At 31.3% G+C, this 12,713-nt stretch overlaps 1 protein-coding gene across 1 annotated transcript; it reads left to right on the top strand.

Moving 5' to 3' along the window:
• Positions 1-11,626: 11,626 nt before the first annotated feature.
• On the top strand, positions 11,627-12,028 carry LOC139875291 (uncharacterized). The gene has a single exon (XM_071862636.1). The coding sequence runs from the start codon at positions 11,627-11,629 to the stop codon at positions 12,026-12,028; it is 402 nt and encodes a 133-aa protein (XP_071718737.1).
• The last annotated feature ends 685 nt before the right edge of the window (positions 12,029-12,713 follow it).

The following is a 12,713-nucleotide window of genomic DNA, read 5'->3' on the forward strand; positions in this document are numbered from 1 at the left end:
GAAGATTTCTTTAATACCTGAGAATAAACATGCTTTAAAGTGTCAACCAAAAGGTTGGTGAGTTCATTAGTTTATCATAATCAATCATTTCCGTAATAGTAATAGACCACAAGATTTCAGTTTCTATAAATATCCGTACACTCGCGAGTGTATAAAAGTATTCTATAAGTTGTAGGCACCCGGTAACAAGCCTTAACGTTCATGTTTTACCCTCTGAAGTACACCAGATCAGGTGTGTTTAAAATAACCTCGAAGTACTAAAGCATCCCATAGTCAGGATGGGGTTTGTCAGGCCCAATAGATCTATCTTTAGGATTCGCGCCTACCGTACATAGACAAGTAGTTTAATGTTACCAAGCTAAGGGTATATTTCTGGTTTAAACCCACATAGAATTAGTTTTAGTACTTGTGCCTATTTCGTAAAACATTTATAAAACAGCGCATGTATTCTCAGCCCAAAAATATATATAAAAAGGGAGTAATGAAACTCACCATACTGTATTTCGTAGTAAAAATACATATAACGTCATTTAACAAGTGCAAGGTTGGCCTCGGATTCTCGAACCTATATTAATTATATATATTTATATGTTGGTCAATATTTGTCTAACAATTTTTGGTCAAGTCATAGTGTACCACAATCCTAATGCTCGAGACTAATATGCAAAAGTCAACAAAAGTCAACTTAACCCAAAATGACTTCTAAAATTTATACGTGTTTATTATATAACTTAACTATAGTCATTTTATATATTTAAATATATTTATTAGATTTTATAATAATAAAAGTCATTTATTAATAAAAATTTATATTAACTTTTATATATGATAAAATATACTTTTATATATCTTAAGTAGTAAAATTTATAAAGTTCACTTAATATCGTAAAACTATAGTGGTAAGTATTATTAATGTAATTATATTACGCGTTGTGAAAAATATCTTTGTATCCCCTATTTATTTGATAAAATAATATTGATCATAATAATAATAAGTAAAAGTTGTATTATTTTGTAATAATAATTATTATTATTCTATAAAAAAATAACAATATTTATATTTACTAAAAATGTTATTATGATAAAATGATAATACTAACATAATAGTAATAATGATATTTTATAATAACAATGATATTTCTATTAAAATAATAACGACGATAGTAATAATAATCATTTTAACAATAATACTAAAATTCAGTTGACTATAACTTCTAATCCGTTCATCGAAACCATTCGATATCTAAATGAAAAGTTCTTAATTTTTCGCTAGCTTTCCAATGACATGCATATCATATACCCTATCTCAGTAGCATATGTATCTAATTCAGGATTCAACAAACCTATCTAAGGACAATATCGAATGTACAAGCATGCATAATCCTATATACTCGAGCACTAGTCAGGGATACACTATTGAAATATAAAAGTTAAGTTATGAGTGCTCACGTATCAATATTGAGATTCAATATTGCAGGAAAGTACGTAGACGAAACGAAAATGATAAACGTTAGGTTGACCTCACGAGCAATACCCTCGATCAATACCCATAACCTCCATAGCTATAACCCATAATTTCCTTAGCTCTATCCCGTTTGAAAACTTATTTTGAAATCGTCTGAATATAACTCCGTCATAGTATTTTATGTATACTAATAATATCTTGAAATAATACTAAGTAAATATATATATGTAATTCGATTGAGAGAGTTTAGAGAAATATATTTTCAAGTTTCTATGAAATAATAAAACCTATTGAATTCTATTTATAATAGATTTTTGAATTATTAAAGTGAATTATTAAAGTATAAATTATTAAAGTGAATTATTAAAGTATGAATTATTAAAGTGAATTATTAAAGTATGAATTATTAAAGTGAATTATTAAAGTATGAATTATTAAAGTGAATTATTAAAGTGAATTATTAAAGTTAAAGTAAAGTAAAAGTAAAGTAAAAGTAAAGTAAAGGTAAAGTTAAAGTATAGTAAAAGTATAAAACTATGTACGTATAATACGCGTATAAATATATTTAATATTAATTTAAATCGTTATATCATAAAACATTTTAGAAAAGTAGAATTATATATATTCATAATAGGTTTCAAGTTTTTAAATTACAGTCTGTTGGTGAAGTATGGGATAAAGTCCAAAGGTTTAATAAACGTATGAAATCATCTTAATGAAAAATGTCGAGTTACTTAACTTGTCGATATCCAACATCTAAGTTATTTACACTCCACGTTCTTACTTATAGATCACTTTACCATTTTCCGAATATTGTCAAAAAGAATAGATTTCTTAAATCACAGTGGACCTCATAACATTGGCCCGTAATCATATCATAATGTATCTGATAATTCAATCATTTGATATTATCTCTTAATTCTGTCGATAAATATATCGAAACAAATACGTTCATGTAAAGTATCATATATATCAAATACTTTGTTAATGTTTTCAGTTATTATATATTATATATACATATCTATATACACATAATTGTTCGTGAATCGTCGAACACGGTCAAAGGGTAATTGATTACATGAATGTAGTTCCAAACTTTTTGAGATTCAACATTACAAATTCTGCTTATCGTGTCGGAAACATATAAAGGTTAGGTTTAAATTTGGTCGGAAATTTCCGGGTCGTCACAGTACCTACCCGTTAAAGAAATTTCGTCCCGAAATTTGATCGAGGTCGTCATGGCTAACTTTAAAAATGTTTTCATGACGAATATGAGTTGATAAATAGAGTTTTATCATCATTGAGTAATATAGATAAAACAATTTGATTACGCGAAGAGTATAAGTGAAGCTATCGCAAGAGAGTGAAATGAGTAAACGTATATTCGTTTTAACCGATGACGTAGTTATGATTGATTTCCGGAATTCATGGAATTTAAAGAAAATCTTTGCAATAAGATTTGGTTCTTTGGCGATTAAGGAAATCAGGATCTTATTTGATTAAATGCGATAATCTGTCTCGATTTCTCTGTCTGATATTTTACTATAAATCCACCCCTTTCGTTTCTTTATTTCCACAGCTCACACCTTCTAGTCTTTCTCCCCAATTCATACTTTAAAGCATTCATTAATATGCTTCATCCAGTATTGATTCTTGATATACTCTTAACTTTCATATCTGTCATTCTTCTTTTTCATCTACCACCGGAGGAAGTTATTTTCTTCTACCATTACCTTGGGGTTATTGTTTTTTCATTCTCCTGTGTCTTTATATTGCTATACGCATTGATATACAAGGTTTGTAATTTCGGGGTTGTTATCGGGCTTTATATTCTCCATTATATTTCGGAGCTTCATGCTTTCGTTTTCTCTTCCCGACCTTAAGTCAGGCGGATAATGGTCCAGAATTTGTAGATATGAATTTTTGGATGAACATAGTTAATGTTCCAAGAAGAAAATCGTAATGACACGATCTTGATTTGGCAAATTACTAGAATATCCTAAAATATAGAGCTATCAAGATGATATGTTCTTAATATGTTTGGAAATTAGGTAGAATGTAAGAGTCGTGTAAATAGTACATGATGACGGTATGTTCTGTGAATCATCACGTTCCATTAGAAACTCAGTATGACTTACTGTAATATAATCACATTGATCAAGTGTCATTATATTATACTAACTCATGTTTCAGTTCCCAATACTACTTCAAAAACATTCCTATTTTAAATTCGAAATTTTTTTTTCTTCAGAATTTAGAAACTAACACAGTTTCTTTTTATGTTGTAACGCAGATATTGCGAATAGATAGAAGATTTTGGATAAGAATAGTTGTGAAAATATCTTCAGGAATATCGAAGATATTTATAATAAAAGATACGATAATATCTTAGAATTCTTAACATAGATGGATGATGAAGAAGATTTGTCTGTGAAGGTTTAGAATAAGAAGTAAGGTGTTTGCTAACTATTTCAGTAGACACTGAATCATTTGGATCCTTTGAAGGTAGGTTTAGTCTTTGTGATTTGTCCACAGCCTCCTTCATGGTCTGCTCAATCTGTTTTCCAGTTTCAAACCTTCTCTTTTTCTCAGCTTTACCACCATACTATTCTTTATCATCAAACTTTTGACTGTTAAATTCGTTTACAGTTTTTGCTGCTTCATCAGCATTTTTCCAATTTCGGAGAACTAGTTCATAGTTTGGGATGTTTTTCAGAAAATTCACATTCGAAGTATGTAAGTCTAGGAGACAGACGTTATATGTATACATATAACTTTTGACGTAAAATTGTCGCGAAATTCAAAATACTGATTGCTAATTCCCAGTAGTTGGTGTGATAATTATTGTTACAGGATGTAGGTGAGTACATGATGGGGTTTTAATGAATAAGTATAGTGGCTTTTCGGAGAGGCTTAAGTCGAAGATTAATGAAGTTGTTGATAAGTTTACTGCTAATGTGGCGAGATATGAAAGGTTCCCCGGTAACAATGATGAAGGGGTAATTGTTATAATAAGGTTTATTCGTATAAACAAATGAAGGTGATTTGTTGAAGCTATGACAAAACTGTCTATTTTGGAAAGAGATTGAAAAATTATATTTGGTAATAAATATCAAAGGATCTGACACGGATACATGTTAAACTATAACTTTGGTTTCGAGAGCTTTTCAGGTGCATGGCAGTAGGTAATGTGTGGTTGGATCATCATCTCGCATGTCTTTAATAATTTCGAAGTGTTTGAATACATATGATGTTCTAAGATTTTGAATGATACAAATATTTTTGTGAGTTCCATGAATAGAAATGAGGTTCTAGGACAGTTTTGAAGTCAAAGTATAGTTTTGAAAGATGTAGAAATATAAGAGTGATGATTTCAGTTATATCTTGAATCGAATTCTGAGATTTCAAAATCAGAATATGTAATTAGATTTTGAATGAGTATGGTTGTTTTGATTTCTATAAAAGAATGTATATTGTTGTGAAAGTAGGGAGTATAATGGATGATTTGCTGAATCAGATTCGAAGAATGTAACATATTAATTGTGAATTTATATATCTCTCGGGTATTACCTACCCGTTAAAAAAATTTCACAATTAATATTTTGTACAAAAGAATTTTATTACAGTCTTTATGGAAATATATATGTGTATATTTCTTCAGATGTAATATAGATTTAATGAGTTAATATTAAATTAAACTCATTTGATTTATGGTTAAGGCTAGGATATATAATTTCTAAACTTTAGAAATTACATAATCGTCGTAGAATGTTTTCCCAATGAAGTTATGAATCAGTACTTCATCGTTGTGGTATTCCTTGGTATCTACATGGCATATGACGTCGATGCTCGTGGGACAGATTGTGAAATTGAGGTTTGCGATGCGGTTGTTGTTGGTGGTGGTAATGGTACTGTTGATGTTGTTGATGGTGGTACTGGTTATGCTGCTGGTGCTGCTGCTGGTGTTTGTAACCTTTGCACCATATTCTCCAAAGCCACTACCCGAGCGCGAAGCTCGTTGACTTCTTCTATTACACCGGGGTGATTGTCGGTTCGGACGAGCGGATAAATAAGATCTAGAATTTGGTGTAGTATATAATCATGACGAGATACTCTGGAAATGAGAGAGAAAATGGTGTTTCGGGCAGGTTCGCCGGTAAGTGCTTCAGGTTCATTGCCAAGAGGGCAATGTGGTGGATGGAAAGGATCGCCTTCTTCTTGTCTCCAATGATTAAGGAGGCTACGAATCCATCCCCAATTCATCCAGAATAGATGATGGCTGATTGGTTGATCTATTCCAGTCACACTGCTTTCGGAGCTTGAGTGGGATTCCATTTCGGAATCCGAGGAACTTGAACTGATGACGAATTCCATTTCGTACGATTTGATAAAGGATTTTTTTTGATACGAAATGATTTTCCGGCTATCGGGTGGTATTCTAACTACATAGAATATCTATATATATATATAGATCAAAAGATTTCATAGATTACGGAGGAATTTACGGAATATGTCAGGCAAAGTTTACGGTAATAGATACGATAAGATATGATTTAGCAGATACGCTAAGATATGAATTTTGTCTATACACTATTCATGCAATCAATGCAGCAAGACGTGTCTAGACTAAGAATGATAAGCAGGTAATTTCCTAAGGATGGTAAGTAGATGATTTCCGACTAAAAATGATAAACAAAACTTTTGACATGCAGACACGGTCGAAGTCCAGACTCACTAATGCATCTTAACAACTATCAGTTAGACACACTAATGCAAGACCTGGTTCGCTAAGACCACCGCTCTGATACCAACTGAAAGGATCCGTTCATATACATTATAAACGATTCACAATAGTTGATTACATCGCGAGGTATTTGACCTCTATATGATACGTTTTACAAACATTGCATTCGTTTTTAAAAGACAAACTTTCTTTACATCAAAAATTGACGGTATGCATACCATTTCATATTACATCCAACTATAATTGACTTAATATTAATCTTGATGAACTCAACGACTCGAATGCAACGTCTTTCAAAGTATGTCATGAATGACTCCAAGTAATATCCTTAAAATGAGCTAATGCACAGCGGAAGATTTCTTTAATACCTGAGAATAAACATGCTTTAAAGTGTCAACCAAAAGGTTGGTGAGTTCATTAGTTTATCATAATCAATCATTTCCGTAATAGTAATAGACCACAAGATTTCAGCTTCTATAAATATCCGTACACTCGCGAGTGTATAAAAGTATTCTATAAGTTGTAGGCACCCGGTAACAAGCCTTAACGTTCATGTTTTACTCTCTGAAGTACACCAGATCAGGTGTGTTTAAAATAACCTCGAAGTACTAAAGCATCCCATAGTCAGGATGGGGTTTGTCAGGCCCAATAGATCTATCTTTAGGATTCGCGCCTACCGTACATAGACAAGTAGTTTAATGTTACCAAGCTAAGGGTATATTTCTGGTTTAAACCCACATAGAATTAGTTTTAGTACTTGTGCCTATTTCGTAAAACATTTATAAAACAGCGCATGTATTCTCAGCCCAAAAATATATATAAAAAGGGAGTAATGAAACTCACCATACTGTATTTCGTAGTAAAAATACATATAACGTCATTTAACAAGTGCAAGGTTGGCCTCGGATTCACGAACCTATATTAATTATATATATTTATATGTTGGTCAATATTTGTCTAACAATTTTTGGTCAAGTCATAGTGTACCACAATCCTAATGCTCGAGACTAATATGCAAAAGTCAACAAAAGTCAACTTAACCCAAAATGACTTCTAAAATTTATACGTGTTTATTATATAACTTAACTATAGTCATTTTATATATTTAAATATATTTATTAGATTTTATAATAATAAAAGTCATTTATTAATAAAAATTTATATTAACTTTTATATATGATAAAATATACTTTTATATATCTTAAGTAGTAAAATTTATAAAGTTCACTTAATATCGTAAAACTATAGTGGTAAGTATTATTAATGTAATTATATTACGCGTTGTGAAAAATATCTTTGTATCCCCTATTTATTTGATAAAATAATATTGATCATAATAATAATAAGTAAAAGTTGTATTATTTTGTAATAATAATTATTATTATTCTATAAAAAATAACAATATTTATATTTACTAAAAATGTTATTATGATAAAATGATAATACTAACATAATAGTAATAATGATATTTTATAATAACAATGATATTTCTATTAAAATAATAACGATGATAGTAATAATAATCATTTTAACAATAATACTAAAATTCAGTTGACTATAACTTCAAATCCGTTCATCGAAACCATTCGATATCTAAATGAAAAGTTCTTAATTTTTCGCTAGCTTTCCAATGACATGAATATCATATACCTTATCTCAGTAGCATATGTATCTAATTCAGGATTCAACAAACCTATCTAAGGACAATATCGAATGTACAAGCATACATAATCCTATATACTCGAGCACTAGTCAGGGATACACTATTGAAATATAAAAGTTAAGTTATGAGTGCTCACGTATCAATATTGAGATTCAATATTGCAGGAAAGTACGTAGACGAAACGAAAATGATAAACGTTAGGTTGACCTCACGTGCAATACCCTCGATCAATACTCATAACCTCCATAGCTATAACCCATAATTTCCTTAGCTCTATCCTGTTTGAAAACTTATTTTGAAATCATCTGAATATAACTCCGTCGTAGTATTTTATGTATACTAATAATATCTTGAAATAATACTAAGTAAATATATATATGTAATTCGATTGAGAGAGTTTAGAGAAATATATTTTCAAGTTTCTATGAAATAATAAAACCTATTGAATTCTATTTATAATAGATTTTTGAATTATTAAAGTGAATTATTAAAGTATAAATTATTAAAGTGAATTATTAAAGTATGAATTATTAAAGTGAATTATTAAAGTATGAATTATTAAAGTGAATTATTAAAGTGTGAATTATTAAAGTGAATTATTAAAGTGAATTATTAAAGTGAATTATTAAAGTTAAAGTAAAGTAAAAGTAAAGTAAAGGTAAAGTTAAAGTATAGTAAAAGTATAAAACTATGTACGTATAATACGCATATAAATATATTTAATATTAATTTAAATCGTTATATCACAAAATATTTTAGAAAAGTAGAATTATATATATTCATAATAGGTTTCAAGTTTTTAAATTACAGTCTGTTGGTGAAGCATGGGATAAAGTCCAAAGGTTTAATAAACGTATGAAATCATCTTAATGAAAAATGTCGAGTTACTTAACTTGTCGATATCCAACATCTAAGTTATTTACACTCCACGTTCTTACTTATAGATCACTTTACCATTTTCCGAATATTGTCAAAAAGAATAGATTTCTTAAATCACAGTGGACCTCATAACATTGGCCCGTAATCATATCATAATGTATCTGATAATTCAATCATTTGATATTATCTCTTAATTTTGTCAATAAATATATCGAAACAAATACGTTCATGTAAAGTATCATATATATCAAATACTTTGTTAATGTTTTCAGTTATTATATATTATATATACATATCTATATACACATAATTGTTCGTGAATCGTCGAACACGGTCAAAGGGTAATTGATTACATGAATGTAGTTCCAAACTTTTTGAGATTCAACATTACAAATTCTGCTTATCGTGTCGGAAACATATAAAGGTTAGGTTTAAATTTGGTCGGAAATTTCCGGGTCGTCACAGAGTTTGTCGACCAAATGTAAATTAAACTGTCCCACAAGTATCATTTGTGGTATTTATATATTCAATACATTGACCAATACTTTAAACTGCAACCTAATCAATCTCGTTTCTTTGTCTTCTTTATCTTCATTTCGTTTCATCATTGTTTTTATTATTGAGTAGAAACCACAAAAAAAAACTATAGCAGCATGAAAGTTAATGATGATGATTTTATGTGGGTTTACTTGGGTTGTAGAGGTTTTAATGGTGTTTGGTTTGAAGTAGGTTTAAAATAGTGAAAGGTGGTCTTGGGGATTTTCGAACTAACAACAGAAGATAATACATGTAGCAGCCACCAAGGTGAAATAGAAAGAACAAGAGCAATAGCAGTTGGCTGTAGCTGTGATCGAAACAAAAAAAAAATTATAGTCGCCTGATAGAGCAACCATAGCAGCGGTGGTTAACGAGTTTCGATGGAGGTTGACAAACTGCTATGGCAGCGATCAGAAAAAGGAGAATGGTAATAATCTGTTTAGCAGGTGGTTCTTCTAACGGTGGTTATTGATTGTGGTGTTTCGTTTTAAGCTGGGTTCACGATCAAGAAGAAAAGAAAGGGAGGAGAGAGAGAAGGGAGAGATTGAGTGCGATGGTTATCTTAGCCTGTTCTTTTCATGGTGTTTTAGTTGGTGATCGATGAAACAATAAATATACAATAGCAGGTAGTAGTAAATGGGTTCGCACATAAACATGTATCGGTGGTTCAGGTTGGATTGGTAAACGAAAATGAAACAAAAAGAAGGTGGTTGATGTCGGGTTGTGATCAAAACCGAATGATCGAGCATGGAGATGAGTGAAGGTGAAATGGGTTTTTCTGTTTTCAATCATGAAGTGCAGTAGGTAACATATAGAATACTAGTTGTTGAATCATGTTGTATCATTAATTGATCAAATTTGTATGGTAGTGATAATGATATCGACTTGTAACAAAATTCTGACAGGATTCCTATCAGGGAAGAAAAATAACAAAAATAAAAAAGGTGATGTTGATCTGCAACTGATTCTTGTTGTATTATAAATTGAGATCGATTGTTAACAGCTTGCAGATAAGAACAAAGGTTAACTATAGTTAGATGGAGATGTGAAACAGATTTTTGTATTCCTCTGATTTTGGATTGTTTCTAATGTTTGATTTAGATTCGTACTAGATTAGAGACATAAACAAGGGAATTAAACAGAGTGATTGTGATGCAAAACAGAATCGTATTTACCTGTATATATACATAGTTATATAATTGCTCTTAATATATATATCCGTTTTTAATTATATATTTGTTTTATATATTTGTATAAAATCTGTATATACCTGTATGACATATTTATATATCTGTTTAGTTAATTAAATCTGTATTTTACAGGAATTACAATATTATTTATAATACAAACTTTAATATTTAACATTAATATTAATAATAATAATGATCATAATATTAATATATCATTTATATTTTAACTTGTAATTACATATAATATATTAACCTTACATTTCATTTATTATGTACTACCTATTTCATATAATGACACATTTGAATACTTAACATTTATATATTACAATATAGTTTTTAGGTATAGCAGTCATCTATATATGGATTCATTTTAATAATAGCTTAATTACTTTTTATATTTTCAATTCAAAAGAGTAAATTGTATTAATTCAAATTTATATACATAATTATATTTTCATTTATATATATATATATATATATATATATATATATATATATATATATATATATATATATATATATATATATATATACATTTTTATTTACATAATTATTTACACACAATGGTTCATGAATCGACAGGAATAGTCAAAGGTTAAATGGTTCCATGTAATCAATTCAAAAATTTTAAGATTCAAAAATATACTAAACTCAACCTAACAGACTTTGCTTATTGTGTCAAAAATATTAAACTGTATCGAGAGTTTGGTTTAAAATTAGTCGAAATTTTCCGGGTCACTACACTGCCAGCGTTAACGACACCTATACCGGGAGAAACCCTCACGGTATATCTCGCCGCCTCCTCCGAGGCAATTAGCTCAGTTTTAATTGTTGATAGAGGCAAGACTCAAATGTCGGTGTACTTTGTGAGCAAAGTGTTGCAAAATGGGGAGGTAAACTACCCAACCATGGAAAAACTGATTTAAGCTTTAGTACACACAGCCAGACGGCTACGGCGGTACTTCCAAGCACACCCGATACAAGTCCTTACGGATCAACCAATTAAACACGTTCTAACCAGGCCGGAAATCTCTGGTAGAATGGCAAAATGGGCAATAGAACTCTGAGAACACGAGATCACTTTCCTTTCGAGGCATTCGGTTAAGGGACAAGTCATAGCAGACTTCCTGGTAAAGCTCCCTTCCGACATGATCAAACAAGGCGAAACCCCCGTTACAAGAAGGGAAATGGATGAATCCTGGGAACTATACACGGACGGGGCATCAAGTGAAGAAGGAGCCGGCGTAGGCATTCTCCTCGTTTCTCCAACCGGAGAAGAGATTACTTACGCTATCCGGCTAAAATTCGCTGCCTCAAACAACAAGGCCGAGTACGAAGCATTAATAGCCGGATTACGCTTGGCCAAAAGTATTGATGTGCGACAACTCACAGCTTATGTCGACTCTCAGCTGGTCGTAAGCCAGCTAAACGGCAGTTTCGAAGCAAGAGATACGACAATGCAAAAATACCTAGATCTTACAAAAGCACTAACCAACACCTTTACGGCATTCGAGATAAAACAAATCCCCCGAAATCGTAACAAAAAATAAAATGCCCTGAGCAAGCTTGCCTCTTTGCTATACTATCACTTTACCAAAGAAGTTATGGTCGAAGTTCTGGAAAGGAAGTCAACTGACGAAGACACTCTCATGGCGACGATCACAACAGAAGAAGAATGTTGGATGACACCCTTCATAAGATATTTCACTGACGGTACTCTCCCGGAAGACAAACTGCAAGCCCGCAGGATACGAATACGGGCACCAATGTATTATTTCAAAAACGGCATCTTGTACAGGAAATCGTTCTCGGAGCCCTATTTACGGTGCGTTGGCCCGACACAGGCCAATGAGATAATACGGGAAATGCACGAAGGAGCCTGCTCAACACATTCCGGCTATCGTACAATAGTAAGCAGGATCAAGAGAATGGGTTACTTCTGGCCACATATGTACCGGGATACGTATGACCTAATCGTCAACTGTGAAGCATATCAAATACATGCACCCGTCAATAGATCCCCTCGTCGAAATATGATTTCAATACATGCCGCTTGGCCATTCTGCAAATGGGGGATCGATATCGTCGGCCCATTCCCACGAGGTGTCGGTAATGTTAAATTTTTAGTAGTCACAATCGACTACTTTACCAAGTGGGTCGAGGCGAAGCCGTTAAGCACAATTACAGGACAGAAAATCTTAACATTTGTGTGGGAGGACATTGTTTGTCATTTCA

Source organism: Rutidosis leptorrhynchoides, chromosome 11 (genome assembly GCF_046630445.1).
Source record: "Rutidosis leptorrhynchoides isolate AG116_Rl617_1_P2 chromosome 11, CSIRO_AGI_Rlap_v1, whole genome shotgun sequence".
Lineage (NCBI taxonomy): Eukaryota > Viridiplantae > Streptophyta > Magnoliopsida > Asterales > Asteraceae > Rutidosis > Rutidosis leptorrhynchoides.